This window comes from Lathyrus oleraceus, chromosome 2 (genome assembly GCF_024323335.1).
Source record: "Lathyrus oleraceus cultivar Zhongwan6 chromosome 2, CAAS_Psat_ZW6_1.0, whole genome shotgun sequence".
In the NCBI taxonomy this organism is placed as follows: domain Eukaryota; kingdom Viridiplantae; phylum Streptophyta; class Magnoliopsida; order Fabales; family Fabaceae; genus Lathyrus; species Lathyrus oleraceus.
In genome coordinates, this window is record NC_066580.1 from 490,847,125 (window position 1) to 490,867,089 (window position 19,965).

Below are 19,965 nucleotides of genomic sequence, written 5' to 3' on the forward strand. Positions count from 1 at the left end.
TATTGTCAGTAGTGGAACAGTCTAAAGTTGAACAGGCTCTAGTGGAATGAATTTTTTTACTATTCTAATAGAACCGTGTGTGCTTGCAGCCTATGAATGATCAGAAAAAGAATATAATAAAAGAAGCACCAAGTCATATGTAATTACATGAAATAACAACTAGTAATTAAACAACTGTTTTAAGTAAATGTTACAAAAAGTTAGAAGTCATTAAACTGGACTTTTTGGTTAAAAACTAAACATGATTAAGTTGCAAAAAAGGTAATGAAACATAGTCATTTGTGTACTATTACATGTCTAAAGAAGGGGGGTGCACAGAGCAAACAACATAAACTTTCAGTATACTCTAAACTTCCATTCAATTAGGATAACATAAAATACAATCTAACATGCCACTTTTTTTGGTCAAAACTATATAAAAAGACAAAAGCAACATATAGTAAAGTGAAAAAGCAAAAAACTAGAATTCCATCATCACATTCAGAAGTGTGCAACCCAAAAGAACTGATTAGAGAAGAATCCTAAACAAATATTACAAGCCCTCTTCATTCTTTAAAACCTATTCCAATAACCAAAAATCATCATAACAATAAACCAAATACATTCATTCATTCATGCAAACACTTTAATGTTCAAAATATACCACATCAAAAGCAAACTATTTGTGGTTGCTGTTGCTATTTGCCACCACTCTTTTTCTTCAACAGGCTTCCGAACTTACCAAGCAAAGCTTTCTTCTTCTTTTTCACCACTTGTTGCTTTGTTGGCGAACTTCCACCGTCGTCAATGTTCTCTGTCACAGTTGTTCGATTTGTCTCGCTATCGTCTATCTTTGACTCAACTTCCTCTTCAAACGATTCTTCTGGTTCTGTTACTTTCTCTGGCGAGAACTCCTTTTTCTCTATCTTGCAGCTCTCCCACATTTTCAACTCAACAGAATCATCTTTTTCCTTTCCCTCGTCAACTTTCTTTGGTTTTCCATTCACATTATCAGATTTGAAAGATTCGGTTTTTTCAAACTTGTCTTTCAAGACAATGTTTTCTTCATTGGCCGAAGCCGAAACCGAAACCAAAAGCTCATCCTTCGATATGCCGCTCTCTCCTCCATGTCCATTCTCTTCAGAGAATTCTACTACTTTAGGAAGCAAATCGTAGTCCTTCTCGCTATCGGTGAGATCACCGTTTTCCTCGCTTTGGTTTCGTGTTGTAGCTTCTTCGAGCGACTTAGATAGCTCCTCCACCTTCTTAATGGATGTGTATTCTCTAGACCGGAGGTCCTCGTTTTCTTGAAAAATATTCTGAAACTCGTTTTCTTTATCCAGTAAACTCTCCTTCAACTTCATGTTCTCAGCATGTGCTTCTTTAAGTGCTTCCTGCAGATGGATCACCTCAGCCTCAACTTCTTTCATGTTTTCCTTTAGCTGAGCTTCTTCCTCTCTTTTGACATTCGCTTCTTCCTCGGTTTCTTTCAGTAAAGAAATCAACCTGTTTATTTCGTTTCCGAGGGACGAGTTTTCTTCTTCCGTTTTCTTTAAGCAGTTCACAAGATGATGTTCTTTCTGCTCCCACTCCGCTTTGGAGTTTGCAATATCAATGTTGGAATTTTCAATACTAGATGTAAGAACATCAATCTCGTGATGTGCATTGTTAAGCATGGACTCGAATTTTTCTTCACTAGCTTCTAAGACTGATTTTAAATCTTGAATTTGAGTCTCATAGCTTTCATGTTCAGCTTGGTAAGATAATAGCTTCTCTTTGGATTCTCGGGCTTCTGCAGATACTTCATGCAACGCAGAAGCTAAGCTGTCCATGGCCTTTTTGGTCTTTTCTTCTTCGTCTCGAGAAATCTCCAATTCATTGATAAGTTTGTTTTTGTCTTCTAATAGGATCTGCACACTTGAAGCTGAAAGCTTTTCGTTGTTCAACGCCTGAGCTTTCTCTTTATTAACCGCCTCAATTTCAGATTCGAGAGATCCAACCTTCTTTAACAGTTCAAGATTTTCTTCCTTAGCCACGAGAAGACAGTGCTCCGAATCCTCGAGATCTCCTCTTTGCCTCCCAATTGTCGTTTCCAACATTGCCACTTTCTCTTTAAGACTAGAAATTTCAGATTCTGCATCATGCAACAGTTCGTTTTTACTTTCTAGCTGTTTCGTTGCAGATTCCAAGGATAATGACGCGGATCTCTCTAACTTATTTGCTTCTTCGACCTTCAATTCTAGTTCCTCGACCTTCTTTCTCCACTCGTCTAGCACGCTATGCGCATAAGATTCAGTCATCTTAGCAGCTTCAAACTCAACATTAAGCTGCTCAATCAAAGCCTCTTTCTCTGCCAACTTTTCACCGTAACCCTTGGCCTTTTCAAGCTCTTGCCGAAGAGCTTCAATCTCCGTTTGCAGCTCCAACACAATCTTGTTTTCACTTGCCTCGGTTTCCATCTTTGAATCTAGTAAGCCCTTCAACCGTATCAGTTCAGCCGAAAGAATCTCCGCTTTCTCAACATGAAGCTCAGCAATTTTAGTTGCATCATCGGCATGACTCAGTGCCTGGTTCTTCGCATCACAAGTCATGACGAGTTCTTGCTTAACTCGCTGAAGCTCCTGAGTGGTGGTGAGAAGAGCCGACACATCCAAAGCATGCTGGTTCCTCACGCTTTCAAGCTCTTTCTGCCATTCCTCTTCTTTCTTCTGAGCAGCTTCAATTCCAGCCTGCTCCAGCTCAACAGCTCGGAACTTTTCAATCTCCGAATCATCCTCAGCACGCTTCTGAGCCACCATTGCCTCCCTGAGTTTCTCATTTGCTTCCTCAGACACTTTTTGCGCTTCTTTAAGCTCATTTATCGCCTTTACTTTCTCTTTCTCAGCCTGAACCAGCTGATCCTTCGCTTTCTTTAGATCTTCTTGCGCGACATTTAACTGTGTCTGCAATTCCGAACTCTTCACAGCAACTCTCGGTGCTGGCTTCTGAAAAAAATTACCGAAATATTAAACGAGATTTGGAAAAGAAAAGGCAAGTCCAGATGCAACAATCATTCGAGCTTGATCTCAAAGAAAGAGGAGACACAAGGTGCTTACATCAGCTGGTGTGGTAGGTCTCGGCGATTTCCTCTCAGCAACCGGCTTTGAATTCAAAGATCGCGGCGATGATTTTTCAGCAGAAAGGCGCGAAGCTTGCAACGGCGAAGGCGACTCAGATTCCGGTTTAGACACACCTCTACCGAGTTTACTAACTCTCGGAGTTGCAGGTGATGTTTTATTAGGAGTTGCCGGTGGCACTTTGCTGAGAGTTGCTTTGTTAGGAGTAGCCGGTGACGCTGCTTTGTTCGACGATTCCGATAAACCAGATCTATCATATAATCACAATGTAAATACTATATCAAACAATGCATTAAAATGTCACATCTTGATCAAATTAAAAACACGGATCTAAATTCTAAACCTATGTTAACTAACTTTAGATACTAAATTCAGTTATAGCTATTCAAATTATCAATCCAAACTCATCAAACAAGAACATAAATGAACTTAGAGTTAAACCCATTTTCAAAGTTCAAACTTTGAACACACACACAAAAATAGAAACAAAAAGAAGAAAAAAAAACAAAAATCTAAGGAAACTAAAAAAAAAATCCTTAACAAACAGATCAAACCTAATAATCAAAATCTCACAGTAATGACTCATTGATGAAACAAATTTAAAAAAAAAAAAAAGAAGAAGAAAATGTGATGAATTGATGAAACCTAAATCAGATCTTAAAGCAATAAACATAAGAAACACATAAAGTTCAAAACTTGACAAACCTGGATTTAGAAGCCATGATGAGAAAGAAGCTAAAAGAAAGCAAAGCAACAAAAGAGGTTTCTTAAACTGTCAGTTACAGAATACTAAATGTTATAATTCCAACATTGTCAGAAACAAAAAACCGAACAAATTTTGGATCAAATTAACAACAACATTAAAAAGAAAAACAATTATATTTTTTTCTTGTAGAAAATCATTGAAAGAAGAAGATGAAGAATTGGTTTTCTTGTCTCTAGAATGGCCACAAACAAACCCACTTTCTCTCACTAAATCAATGTTTTTTGTTTCTCTCTCTTACCCATTTTCTTTACCAGTACTTCAACAACTAGTACTATAGTTTATCTTACCAGTGTATATTTTCAGGTGGAGAATATGAAATGACAAAAATAACCCTCAATTTTTCTAAAATATGTTAAAAACAAAGCATGTGTTGCTATTACTTTTTCAGAGGTAAACACTTTATCCTTCTTTTCAGGGAAAAAAGAAAAAGTAATTTCATACTATAAAATTAGTAGAAACTGTTTTTATTATTTATGATGTTACGATTTTGTATTTTTATAAATTAATATTAATAATTTAATAATAAGATAAGATATTGTACCTGGCATGTGCATGTTCCGAGAATTTGAAAAGGAATAAAAATAAAAATAAAAGTTGGTTATATGATTATGACAGGGTAATAAATTAAAAGTGGATTTAATTTTAAAATGAAAATGCGCGAAGATGAAGAATCAATTTACTAAATAGTGGGTGGTTTTTCTTACATTTGTTAATTACTTTCTTTAATGCTTTCTTAATTCTATATTTGGACACTAAGGTTTATCTCGTAACTTATAATATAACTACTGATGAATTTATATAGGGATGAATTAAGACATGGTTGATAAATTAACATACTAAATTTATAAGGACTCAATTAATTGAATATAAAATATGTTTTTATCAATATTGAATTTTTTAAGTTAAAATAACAAGAAAAAAATTGAAAGAGAAAATGAGTACATATGAAGTTATCAAAATAATGATATAAACTAAAAAGTACTATAAATCCTTAAATTTTATCAAATTTATTTTTTTTAAATAAAAACTAAGCTCATACTATAAACTCTTTTAAATAAAACATGGCTCAGCTAAAGAAAATAAGATATATTGTATATTATTAGTGTAAAATAATTTTTCATTAATATTTTTTACTAAATTATGATTAAATTTTAAAATTATTTTGATGGTATAATAAATTGTTAGTTTCTTATTGAAGAGTGTAAAATAGTAAAGCATATCCATTAAGCTCATCATATTATCTATAGTATAGTTGTTAAATAGGTTATTCGATTTTTCGAGTCTTGGACTTTTAATGATTGGTTTAAAAAAATTTGTTGTAATATGAGCTCGAAAATTACTACCCGAGCTCGAGAATTTAATTTGCCACCCTCCAAATTATATTTGGCACCCTTCATATTTTCAAAATATCAAAACTGTCACTGTCATTGACTGAAAAGTGAATGAAATTTCCGTTCAAAATTTTTGGTAGGCTAAAACGAAATTTTCGGTACTAACAAAATTTTCGATCGTGCATAGTAAATTTTCGGTATACCGGAAATTTCAAACAAAGTGAAATTTATGGTAATGTTATTTGTTTGAAATTTTAAATGCTCGGGATTTTGTCGACCGTTTTAGATGGTTGTGATTGCACCGACAGTTTTGTGTGGTTCAAAGTAAATGCAAAGTTGTATAAATAGGGATCATATGTTTTTTGATAAAAACATCTCAAAAATATCTATTCCTCAATTTTTTATTAAGGAAGAAGTGTATTTCAACGTAGCTTCACCTCCCGTAGAGTTCTGACTTCCAGATGGCACTACATCTCTCGCATGCCTCACGTCTAAGTTGAATGAATTGTTGTCTGATACTGAAAACAAAAGGTGAGAAAGTTCGAGTTTCGTGAAGATTGAATTAATATTGACTGAAGGGTGAATCCTCCATCAGTGTGTGCTGAGGGCTTTGTCGAAGGAGTTGTAACCTTTATGTCAGCAGTAACATATGGGATCGGATCAGCAACAACAACATTTGGCTGGACCACCATAGTAACCACCTCATCAACAACCACCTCAACAACAACCTCCTAAGCTACTTCCCTAGCAACCTCCCCAACAACCTCCCCAGTAACACCTCATCTCCAAACATTTAACACTCTCACCTCATCTGCCACCTCATCTCTAGGTTGCTCAACTGATCGTACTTGTCAGCGTTGAAATACAAGAGGCTAAAAGACATTTGAATAAATCATGTGTTTTGAAAAGCATTACGGAGACTTTATTATAAAGAGAGAGGGATTACAACTAATTACATGATATAGTCGATGTGAGACTATTCTATATACAAATATTCTTAATATTATATATTTATAAATATCAACACTCCCCCTCAAGCTTGAGCATATAAGTCAAATGCACCAAGCTTATTACATATATAATTAGTTTTGGGACTTTGCAGGGATTTTGTAAACACGCCTGTCAATTGATTATTAGAGTTGACAAAGCTTGTGACGATGTCACCTAACTCGATCTTCTCTATGACAAAGTGACAGTCTATTTCAATATGTTTGGTCCTCTCATGGAAGACTGGATTTGAAGCAAAGTGCAATGCAGCTTGGTTATCACAAATAAGTGTATTGGTCTTGCTTCTTCAATTTGAAGTTCCTTAAGTAACTGTTTTAACCAAATAAGTTCACATGTTGCCATTGCCATGACCCTATACTCTACATCGGCGCTTGATCTTGCAACTACATTTTGTTTCTTACTTTTCTAGGATATAAGGTTTCCTTCAACAAGTACACAATACCCAGAGGTGGATCGTCTGTGAATTGGAGACCCTGCCCAATCAGTATCAGAGTAACCAATTATTCGAGTATGTCCTTTATCTTCATACATTATACCTTTTCTTGGAGCACATTTAGAATTCAGATAACAGCATCTATGTGTTCATGACAGGGAGAATTTAAGAACTGATTTACCACACTAACTGCAAAAGAAATGTTTGGACGAGTGACTGTGAGATAATTTAACTTTCCAACCAATCTTGTATACCTTCTTGAGTCAGATAGAGGCTCCCTTGATTGGATGGTAGTTTGACACTTGGATCCATAGGAGTATCAGCTGGTTTAGCATTCAACAAACATGTTTCTTCCAAAATATCCATAACATATTTTTGCTGAGAAATCACCAAACCATATTTAGATTGGGCTACCTCAATACCCAAGAAATAGAGGAGTTTACCAAGATCTTTTGTTTGGAATTGATTCAAGAGATGTTGTTTTAACTAGAATATACCCTGTTGATCACTACCAGCTATGACAATATCACATACATACACAATAAGATAAATACACCTTTGGACTGAGTGACGATAAAAAAACAAAATGATCAGCTTCACTGTGGACCATACCAAACTATTGTACTACAATGCTGAATTTGTCAAACCAAGCTATCGGAGATTTCTTAAGACCATAAAGAGACCTGTGTAACCTACACACCATATTCGATGACTCCCCATGAGTAATAAACCCATGTGGTTGCTCCATATATAATTCCTCTTCAAGATCACCGTGTAAAAAAGCATTTTTTATATCAAGTTGATGAATAGGCCAATGTCGAATGGTTGCAATGGCTAGAAGAAGTCTCACAGATAGGGGTGTACGTGGGTTGGGTTGGACCGATTTTGGCCTAACCCGTTACCCAACCCATTCAAAATTCAATGGGTTGGGTCCATCATCCAATCCGCAATTTCATTTTCAAAACTGATTTGCACCGACTCGTTCATTAATGGGTTGGATTGAGTTGGGTCCGCGGGTTGTGTTTCAAATAAAAAATATATTTTTTATGATTCCTTTTGTCGGTTTTAAGAAATATATAACACAACTCAATACAATCATATTCATTTATAACACTCAAATTCAATGAAATACATCATATAATATCTAAAAAAATCCATTAACTCGACATAACACTTTATAATAGTATAAAATTCAACAAGACACCTTATTTTCGTAAAATACATATGTTAGAAATGATACAAAAGAAAATAAAAAACAACATTTAATCTTAGAATTACATAAACTCATTGGTTTAGTAGTATTATTGGTGGAAAATAATTTTTTTTTGGAAAAATTATGATTATTAATGAGATATTAATTTTATATTTTTATTTAAAATAATAAGAAATTATTAAAGTCACATCAATGGGTTGGGTCAACGGGTCTGCGGGTTGCAAAACTCAAACCCAATACCCAAACCAAAACTACACGGGTTGTTATGGGTTGGGTTGGGTATACCCGTAAATGAATAGATTCGGATAATTTATGGGTTGGGTTGATTTGGGTCAGTGGATTCGTGGGTCGACTCGTACCCATGAACACCCCTACTCACAGATGCCATCTTGGCCACAGACGATAAGGTATCACTGTAATCCAATCCAAAAATCTGAGTGTATCCTTAGGCTACCAAACGAGTTTTAAATCGACCTATCTTACCATTTGGACTAACATTCACTGTATAAAGCCAACGACAACCTACTAAAGATTTCCCAGGGGGTAGAGGAACCAGTTCCCAGGTACCATTACTTTGAAGAGCACACATTTCATCAATCATTGTTTGCCTCCACTCAGGGTGAGATAAAGATTCACCTAGAGTTTTAGGAATCGAAATAGAAGACAAAGAAGACAAACAAGTATACCTCAAAGAGGAAAGACGATGATAACATAAATCAATATAATATGGAAAGGGATTTCATGTTTGACGTATACATTTTCGAAAGGCAATTGGAATATCGGACTCAGGTTGTAGGAACGAATCCGGTGATGGAGGAGGCGTCGGAGGAGAGTCTACAATAACCTCAGGGACAAGGACGATGGGCGCTGGGTGACGATGCTGATATGTTTGAAGTGGTCGAGAAGTGGGGGTCAGAAGCCATAGACTAATAGGGGATAATGGTAGGCGGGACATTAATAACTGATCGAAAAGGTGTGAAAGTACTTTCTTTAATGAGTTCTGGAGTTACTTGACTGGACTCGAAATATGGAACAGACTCGAAGAAGGTAACATCGGCCGATATGAGGTATCATTGTAGAGTATATGAATAACAATGATAACCTTTTTGGGATTGATGATAACCAAGAAAGACATACTTTAGTGATTAAGCTGATAGTTTATCAAGACTAGGTGAGAGATTATGTATAAAACATGTGGATCTGAAGACTCGGGGAGAAATTGGGTGAAGTGGGGAATTGGGAAAAAGGATTGAATGACGGATTTTATTGCTAAGGACAGATGAGGGCATGATATTTATAAGGTAACAAGTCTATTGCACAACATCCCCCCAAAACCGAAGTGGAACATTACCATGGAGAAGTATGGTCCGAGTGGTTTCTACAAGATGTTGATTTTTGCGTTCGGCTACCCCAATTGTTGAGGAGTGTGAGGGCAAGATGTTTGATGGAGAATACCATTACGTGACATAAAGTTTTTTAAATTATTGGAATAAATATTCACGGACATTGTCACTTCTTAAGGTACGGATATACACACCGAATTGAGTTCTTATTTCTTGATAGAATTGTTCAAAGATAGAAAATAATTCAGATCTATTCTTCATTAAAAATAACCACGTGCAACGTGAAAAATCATCAATAAAGGTGACAAAATACCTAGACTCAAGAGTAGAGACAGTACGCGAGTGACCCCAAACATCGGTGTGAACTAAAGCAAAAGGGGACAAAGCTCGTTTATTGACTCGATTGGGAAACTGACCACGAGTTTGTTTCCCTAACTGACACGACTCATGGTGTAAATTAGATACATTCGATAAATTTGGCACCAACTTATGTAGTTTAGAAAGACTGGGATGAGCATGTCTGAAATAACAATGAGAGGTAATAAAGGCCTTAAGACTCACATTTGATTCCAGTCGTCCATCCCGAACTTCGATCCTGTAGGGAAACATTATTGTTAGTATCAATCCCTTCGGATCGGGTTTGAGAACCATTGGTAGAAGATATAGTAGGTAAGAAACCAGATGTAGAGAGGGGAGAGAAAAGGTTTTTATTACCGGTAACATGATCAGACGCACCAAAATCAAGGACCCAAGGTCCAAGAGAAGATGATTTGAGAGAGACAAGTAGATAAATTACCAGTGTGTGCTACCAAAGCAGTAGAGTCTAAGTTCTGATAATTCTGATACCGCCTGAGGAAATCTTCGTAGTTTGGCGTAAAGGTATGAGGGATAGCCATGAGTATAAAGAGAGAAAGTGTCAATTGCACTATGGAGAGTGGGGCGGTGGAAAAATTGTCAGGATCGACCGCCGGTGAAAAGTGGGGAACGAATGGATCGGAGAAGACGCTTTTGCCGGTAGGGTTAGTTTGTTGGAAGGTTGTCGGAAACAATAGTGACTACCTGAAATTCTGAAATTTCCAGGGGAAAATAAAATTTTTAACTACCTGAAATTCTGAAATTTCTGGTAAAAAATAAAGTTTTTATAAATATCGTAAATTTCAGAATTTTCGATAAAAAATTAAAGTTTTTATAACTATCGGAAATTCTGAAATTTCCAGGAATTCCATGGGATTTTGTATTAGAAAATTTGAAATTTACGATAAAAATTTAGAATTTATACTGAAAATTCTGAAATTTACGGTACAAAATCCCAAAAATTATGACATTTGCGGTAATAAACGTATTGTTTTATGAAATTTTCAATAGTATTTTTAAATTTCCGATATCATCCAAGACTTTTAAGATTCACGTGTGGATCATGTGAATTTCGAAAATGAATGAAATAATTTTGTAATGACAGTGTTGTCTTTTCATATGCAATTGAGGTGTTAGGTTCAAATGGAGGTGGTAAGTTAAATATTCCCCTAGTCCGGCCTTAGTTGGGTTTCGGATTATCCGGCCTTAAAGAGGCTTTTTTTTAATAAAAAATAAAAATAAAAATCTCATAAATTTTTAAATATTATATTATTTTAAATATAATAAATTTTTAAATATTATATTATAAATACTATAATCTATTTTTAAATACAACGCATATTCAAATTATATAAAATAATAATTAGATATTTAACTTAAGATAAACTAATAGAATACGAGAAAAGAGTGTTGATTATATTAATTTATAAAATTTATAAAAATAATTGAATAGAATATAAATAAAATTTATAAGATAAAAAAATGAATATTTTATTTTAAAATAAAATAATATTAATATTAATATAAATTTTGTAAAATTTATAATTATTTAAATTTAACGGACCATGAGCGATTCATATAGATTAGCACTAAAGGACAACAAATTTTTTAGGATTGAAATAATTTTTTTTTGAAAATTATGACCTAATTTTAAGACTCGATCTTTATAGTTTTTAAGACATATCAAGCGGGTCCATATGGACTAGTCTATTTTCACATCTCTAATAATAATAATATAATAGTAATAAAAAATATTTGGCTATTTCTATGGTCTATTTAGTAATTGCTCTCTTTTAATGCGTATCTTATATCTATATAAATTTGACTAAGTGCATGTGGCTCAGCGGCTAGGAAAATAAAGGCATGTGAAATTAAAAAAGTGGAGAAAAATAATTTTTTCATTAATAAAAAAAACTGAGACATTAATGTGGTCTCCATATATAAATTAAATGATAAATGAGGTAATATTTAGATATGAGTTGGAATAAAGGCTTTTATAGAAACGATGAAATAAATAAAATAAAAAAAGTGAAAAAAATTATAAATTGAATTATGAAAATTAGGATTTATATTGAATGAAGTTGTTATATTTTACGTTATATAATGTCTTTATATAGGCAACTAAAGATCAGACTCAAAATTATACAAAACGATCCAAGTTAAAATATACAAAATACAAAGTACTAGTTACATTTCGACATAACAACTAAATGGTATATTCGACTCAATTGAATACAACAAACTCATACACTTTGACTAGCTACTTTGACATAGTCAAATGCTAGCTTTCGATAGAACATCGAATTACAACTTCTAACATATACCCTAATTCATGTTCTCGAGACTTCTCGTCCTGATGCTTCTCTTCAACTCGTCGAACCTGACTTTCTCCCGGGGTTTGGTGAGTATGTTGGCTAGTTGTCATTCTATCTTGCAATGCTCAAGTTCAAGTTTTCCTTTGTTAACTTGATCCATTAGAAAATGATACCTCATTTTGATGTGTTTACTTCGACCATGACACACTGGATGATTTTCCAGGTCGATAGTTGACTTGTTGTCGACAAACAACTTCATTAGTTCCATTATCTTGAGCTCTTCGAACAATATCTTTATCCATGCTGCTTGGCATGTTGCATACGATGCAACCACATACTCAGATTCACATGATAACAAAGCCACAATGCTTTGCTTCCTTGAGCTCCATGAGATTGGAGCACCTTCGATCATGAATATGTCGCCTGCAGTACTCTTTTTTTCATCGTGATCTCCACTAAAATCTAAATCAGTGTAGTCATATACTTCTACATTTATGTTGGTCTTCTTCTGCCTTGGCATCAACACACCATGATTAATTGTACCCATTATGTATCTCAACACCCTATTAACTGTAGCGGTATGACATTATTGGGGTTTCTCCATGAATTTACTCAATAATCCAACATTTTGACAAATGTTTGACCTTGTATTGCAAAGATATCTCAAGGATCCAATGTTTTGTTTGTACAGTGTCGCACTTACAAATTTATCATTTGTCTCCTTCTTCAACTTTACTCTAGTTTCTAATGGCGTAGCAGCTGCATTACAGTTGCTCATCTTGAACCTCTTCAAGATATCTTTGGCATACTTCTTTTGGTGCAGGAACACTCCTTCACATGTGTCTTTTAACTCCATCCCTAAGAAATATGACAAATTCCCTATGTCAGACATTTCAAACTCATGTGTTAGCTTCGACTTGACTCTTCTAATCTCTGCTTCATCTGCACCTATACATGCATAAGATGATTCGACTAACCTTATCTGTATCATTGACATACACTCCATGTTCAGAGACACGCATTGTGAAACCTACTTTGATTAGGAAGCTGTCTATTCTCTTATTCCAAACTCTTGGGGTTAGCTTTAAACCATAGAGAGCCTTCCTTAACTTATACACCTTTAACTCCACCCATTTGATTTTGAATCCTAGTGGTTGAATGCCATAGATTTCTTCTTCTAGAGGTTAGTTCATAAATGTTGATTTTACATCCAACTGATGTATCTTGCACCCTTTGTATGTTATTGTCGACACAACAATTTTGATGGTCTCCAGCATTGTAACAGGTGCATACACTTCGTCGAAATCAATACTGGGTTTTTGCAGAAAACCTCTCACCACTAGTCTTGCCTTATGCTTGGCAATTTCATCATTTGTCCTTCATTTCAGCATGTAAACCCACTTCACATCAATTGGCTTCTTGATTGACTTTTCGATAAGCGCTCAGGTCTCGATCTTCTTGATTAACCTGGGTTCTTCTTTCATGGTTGCTAACCAATTTGAATCATTCATGTCTTGATCCAAATTGATTGGTTATGTTCAACCATCATCATTGTTTCTTCTATTAAGTCACCATCTGCATCGACTGCTTGATTTGGAAATCTCTCAAATCCAGCTAGACTTGTTGACTCAGTTCTTGCTCTAGTCGGTCTTCTAACATTCTACTCAAGTGGTTCTTCATTTAGATTGCTTGGGACTTCAGTTTCTTGATCTTCTTCAAACAAAATTGTGATTGTTTCTAATTCATGTCGAACTGACCCATGGGTTTAATCTCAAATTTTACTTTCATCTACTAGAACATCTCGATTGATCACAAGTTTATCATTATTTGGTGGATACAACTTGTTTGCATCAGTCGAATGATAACCTATGAGCATCATAGCCTGACTAAGCACTCTAAGATGACTAACATTCGACTTAACACTTGTCCAGGCCTCATAAGGAGTCTTCTCAACTATCTTCTTGGTTGAACATCTATTTTGAATGTATATTATTGTAAAAGCTATTTCACCCCAAAATTTCTTTGGCATATCTTTAGCTTTCAACATGCTCCTAGTCATGTTCAATATACTTCGATTCTTCCTCTCATCTATGCCATTATGCTGACGTGTATAGGGTGCAATAACCTCATGCTCTATAGCTTCCTCACTACAAAATCTAGCAAATTCTCGAGAGATGTATTCACCACCACCACCAGTTCTTAGTTTCTTCAACTTACATCCAATTTGCCTTTTAACATGCAACTTGAACTTCTTGAACTGTGTGAATACCCGTTCTTCCTTTCAATAAGGTAAATCAACATATATATAATGAATCCATCTATGAAGGTTAGGAATTAGTAGTTATCTCCATTTGACCTCACTTCAAATGGTCCACGCACATCAAAGTGAACTAACTCTATCTTTTTCTTCGACCTCATTGACAAGTCATGCTTGAATGCTTCATAGCCTACTTTGCTTTGCAACATTCCTCACACACCTGACTTGGTTCTTTCACTTGAGGTAAGCCATACACCATCTTCTTTTGGTTGAGCATACCTAAATTTCTGAAGTTTAGATGTCCATACTTGTGATGCCATAATTGGTTCTTATCTTCTTTTGCAGTCGAAGTAAGGTACTTGTGATTAACTGGTTTGATCTCTAATTTGAAAGTCATGTTGCCTGCCAATGGTGACTTCAAAATGTATCACTATGATACACCTTCATATAATTATTTTCTATCTTCATGATGTACCTTTTTACAAGTAATTGACCTACGTTTATCAAGTTATTTGTCATCGAAGGTACATACAACACATAAGTGATGTTGGATTTTTGATCATCTTTTTTGACAATAGAGATGTCTCCCTTTTCACTTGATATGATGTGTCTGCCATCTACAAACTTCATCATTTTCTCAACTGATTCATCTAGCTTGGTGAACCAGTCTTTATTACTAGTCATGTGGTTACTACATCATTTTCTCAACACATAGTTCAACGTTTTCTCCCCTTTTGAATTTTTTTATGATTTTATCACAATTTATTCTTCTTTGAGTTTTTTTTGGCTCTACTTGTTTTGTTCTTCACACATTAGTAGAACATAGTAACATATCATATATTTATGTGATATGTGTTTTTTATTTATAGGGATGGTAAAAAAGGATGTTTTTATGATCCTCATGTAAGAAAACTTTATTTTTCCCGTCTTGTTGTTTTATTGAACATATTCCTCTTTACACTCTTTCCTCAAATTCTTATTTTACAAACAATTTAGAACTTAGTCATATTGATTCTTTTGGCATTAAAGATAATGTCTTTAATGTTTGTAATGTTGATAATTGTAGGAGTAATATTATTGCTACTCTATACACTAACATCTTTTTTGTCTCTACACGGATATCCAATGACTTCCTATTGCTTTTGATATTTCACCTATTTCGCCTCCTTGTTATCTCTCTTGTGATCGTAGGTATAATCAATTGTCTTATTATGTGTATCCACCTACACTACTTATTTTGCTTCTTTTGTAACTTATATTCATAGTTTGTTTGACCCCTCTTGCTAAAAAAAGTTATACTTGACTCTATTTGGCATCAATCTATGACATGAGAACTTTTTAATTGGAACAAGACAAATACTTGGTAGTTCTCATACTTCATAGAAAACGTGATATTGGATCTTATTGGATATACAAAATAAAAACTAAATCTGATGGTTTCTAGGGATTTCTCTAAACAATATGGCGTTGAATATGAACAAAATTTGCTCCAGTGGCCAAGATGAGTAATATTCACACTTTTCTTGTAAGTTCATTAGTTCGCTTATGAGATATTTTCAAATGGATGTTAAAATTCTTTTTCTAAATGGTGATATTCACACATAAGTTTATATGGCACATTCTCCATGTGTTTCTCATAATCAAGGGGAATTGTGTAAGGTGAAGAAGATTTTATATGGCCTAAAATAAGCTCCACAAGTTTGGTTTAAGAATTTTACCACTATTATAACATCTCTTAGTTTTCGATATAGTAATTATAATTTTGTTTTGTTTCGTAGTGCTACTTCTCATTTACGTAGTCTACTCATATTGATTTGAATTTTGGTTGGTTCTTCTTATTATATTTTAATACAATTAAAAAAAAACTTAATTATAGTGGATATGAAATCTGTTGAAAAGATTAGATGCAACAATGTAGACAAAAGGCTAATGGGAGACACAAGTGTGGTGTGCGAACTTTGTGCTTTTAAGTTTTTTGTTATTAATTTAGTGACAGTTGAACTAATTAATTTTGTAAATGTTATTGAGTATCATAAATTAACTAACATGATGGGATATATAGTGTTAATGGGAACCACCAGGTACTTTATCATTGGATGGTTCGACTTTTGTATGGTGAGAAACTGACTAGCAACCAACAAACCTTCCTTTGTCTTGTGGATGTGCCAAAAATTGATCATAAGTGATAATGTTACTTATGCTACAGAATTATAGGTGCAACTTGACTCATCTATTTGAAAGGGATAGATGGTGTTTCTATATGGAGCACATGACTCTTGAATTCAATGAGTTTTTGTATGCACTCTTTTTATTTTAATTAGATATTATTATTACATTTGATTCAGATATTTTCATAATCAAATTGTTTAACAAGATGTTTTGATAATTAATTGTTTTTGGTTTTCTATGTTTGCTTCGTTGTTTTTAGTTTTTTTTTTTTAGAAGATTTGGTTCGGATTTATTTTAATCATAAGGATTCTTTTCTTTTGCATAAAGTTCGTTTGAAAAAGATTATTTAATCTAAATCAGTTTAAAAAGGATTTAATTAAATTATAATATGGATGAAAATATTTTTATTGGATTTGATTGGATGACTATTTGAGTTGGTTGATTTCTGATTATTTCTAATTTGTCTTTTTGGTTGGATGTCTTTCCTATATAAAGAGACGGGTCTCCTTATTTGAAGACTCGTATTTTAAAAGAAAATATTTGTATGTGTGTGTGTCGTAATTGAGTCTCTTTGAGTATTTGTATTTTTTTATTATGTAATATTTTATTCTATTCTAGAAAGTCTTTCATATTTTAGAGAGATAGAGTATTTGGTCTGCAATTGTAATTTTGTCACACTATAAATAATTGGTTCTTGCAAATACTTTGGAGAGTGTTTGAGTGAAAATTGAGGGATATCAGATTTAGAGAGAATCTGAGTTGAAATTCACGAGTAGTATTAAAAAAATGCATTGAATTGAGAAAGTTCAGATGAGACTGTCGTGTACTATTGACTACTTCAATTAGTGAATTTTCTTTCCTTTATGTTCCAGCCTTCTAGACGTAGGCGATGTTGCACCAAATTGAGTTACTAATTCTTTGTGTTCTTAATCTATTATTGCTTAAATTGTTCATTGCCTAATCCAAATCATTTTTCTCCCACATTGCTACAGCATTGTGTAAGACATCTTATTTCTAACGAAATATAATTTCAATTGGTATCAGAGTATGCACTCTATTCTAGTTGGATGTATTCTAAGGTATCTATTATGTTTAAGATGGACAATACCAAAGAAAAAGCATATGTTAATCATCCTCAAGTTCTTGATGGTACAAACTATGACTACTATAAGGCTCCCATGGTTTCTTTTCTTAATTTTATGGATAGAAAGACTTGGAAAACGGTTATCAATTGGTGGTTTTTTCAACGGGAACAACTAAAGATAACTATATATTTGTGAAACCTAAAAAGGATTTGACACCTATTGAAGATGAAAGTGTTCTTTAAAATTCTCATTCTCTTAACATTATTTATAATGAAGTCAACACAAATATTTTTCAGGATCATTAATACCTGCACTAATGCTAAAGATGTACGAGGGTGAAACTGTTTTTGAATTCAATGTTCGTATGTCAAGACTTCAACAATTTACCACAAAATTTAAAATTTTGAAGATGTATGATGGTGAAACTCTTTTTGAATTCAATGTTCGCCTTTGTGAGATTGTTAATAGTTCCTTTGCTCTTGGTGGAAATAAGTCAGATGAGAAGCTAGTGAGGAAAATTCTAAAATCTCTTCCTAAGAGGTTTGACATGAAGGTTACAACCATTTAGAAAGCACAAAATGTCTCCCCGACGAAAGTTGATGAATTTATTGACTCATTGCTCACCTTTGAGATGACCATTAATGATAAATCCGAGAAAATGAGTAAGGGTGTCACGTTCAAAGTGGATAGTGCTGATTGTGAAGACTAATTAGATCATGACACTGATGAAAATCTAATTGAATCTCTTAACATGCTTTAAGATCTGGGAATAATATCTCTACTAATGTCAAATACAATGAACATTAGAATTTAAAAGGTGGTAACTTTCAGCGACAAGGAAATGATGGTGAAAAACCAAACTTCAACTGATTCAAAAGGATTCAATGTTGAGAATGTGAATGGTTTGTAAAAATTCATGTGGAATGTCCAAAATATCTAAGGAAATCAAGAAAAAGCTACAATGTCACTTTCTTGGATGATGATTTAGACGAAGAAAGTGAGACTGATTAAACAAATAATTTTGTGGCGTTTATTACCCGCTTTAAATATAGTTCCAAGTCTGACTTGCTCAATGATAATACTTTCATATATGCTAATGAGAATGTTAGTGGCGATGCTCTATATGAGGATGCTCTTGTTGAAGCTTATAAGACTTTGTATCTTAAGTAGACTGAAGAATTAGAAGTTGTTGAAAAACTGAAGGAAATGATTGAAGCCCCACTTCAAGATAAAAAATCATCTCATGCTCACCATTTTTTAGTTGGAGAAAGAAGTTAGACATCTCAGTTTTGAACTTCATAGAAGGACCAAATATGTTTGCATGTTGAATTCAAGACTTGAGAATCTTAATGTAATTTTAGGTATGTACAACCCGTTAAAGGACGTGAAGGGAATTGGATATATTGTAGAATGGTCCAACCAAAAGATTGTGTTTTTTTCCCTATCCATAAAGAAAAAATCAACATGTTAGGTAAAATATCACAAAATATACTAACATTTTATCATACTCACTTGGGTGTGTCAATATTGTGGTCGACATAGTCATATTCGACCATACTCCCATAAATATTATGGTAAAAAACTACATCATAAACAATTATATCATCAGTGCAATGGGAAGTTTGATCTAAAATCTCAACAACTATGGTGTGTCATGCCTAAATTTCTGGTTCATATTGCATGTACCTCCCTTAGAGTTTTATCTCGTAAGGACTAGTACTTTGATAATCGTTTCTTTAGATACATGACGAGTGGAAGAAACAATTTAAAATACATAAAACCTTATTTTAATAACTATGTTACATTTTATGATGGTACTAAAGGAGAATTTATTGGGAAAGGGCAGTTAGACAATCTTGGGTTTCCTTGCCTTAATGATGTTTAATTAGATGATTATTGATGGACAATTATTACTAGTAAGTGTACTAGTTTTTTTTATCGAAGTAATAAAAATAACTTCGTCTCCACAAGGATTGTGAACATAAAATAAGGTACCTAGTGCAATGCAATTTAAAAATAGTAAATAGGGGGTTTTCAGATTGTTTTGGTAAAAAATAAGAGAAAAGAGTTTTATAATTGTTCCTGATAAACACTTTTTGTATAATCTCCCTGAGGCGAGTCAAGTGAGACCACAATTATACTGTAATTTAGGTGATACTTGTTTCTTGTCCTTCTTCCCTCTGTGGGAAACATTTTCATCCTCATCTTCAATCTTCAAGATCATTAAGAAGTGTCTCCTCAAGTTCCATGTTTAAATGATAGACATAACGTTTGTCGCACTCATTACTATCATGTAACATTTTTTTGATAAATTTATGTAACTCTCATAAAACTTTAGAGTTACCCCATAACTTTTACGCCGATCCGTACATGTCGTCTACCAACACATCTCTGATAAACCTAAAGCCCAAAATTCGACTTGCTTTATATGTGGCAACTCGACACTAGTCATTCTCTTTAAGTACTCGACATACTGTCTCTCTATACTCAGCCTTAATGACTTATAACTCGACTTTGGAAATTCTAGGACGAGGTTCAACGGGATGAAGTGTTCGGACAGAGAGTCCTGAAATTCTTTCCTCCTTCAATCGAGTCA

At 33.9% G+C, this 19,965-nt stretch overlaps 1 protein-coding gene across 1 annotated transcript; it reads right to left on the minus strand.

Moving 5' to 3' along the window:
- Positions 1-457: 457 nt before the first annotated feature.
- Positions 458-4,136, minus strand: LOC127120906 (WEB family protein At5g16730, chloroplastic). The gene is made up of 3 exons (XM_051051502.1): positions 3,801-4,136; positions 3,075-3,345; positions 458-2,963 (listed from the first exon to the last, which is right to left on the minus strand). Exons 1-3 carry the CDS (start codon positions 3,815-3,817, stop codon positions 678-680), a joined length of 2,574 nt encoding a protein of 857 aa, XP_050907459.1. The 5' UTR covers positions 3,818-4,136; the 3' UTR covers positions 458-677.
- Between the last annotated feature and the right edge of the window lie 15,829 nt (positions 4,137-19,965).

Bases quoted from the DNA above. Each gene is read 5' to 3' on its own strand.
- LOC127120906 (XM_051051502.1), bottom strand. The intron at 2,964-3,074 runs GTAAGCACCTTG...AATTTTTTTCAG, and splicing joins GACCTACCACACCAGCTGAT to AAGCCAGCACCGAGAGTTGC.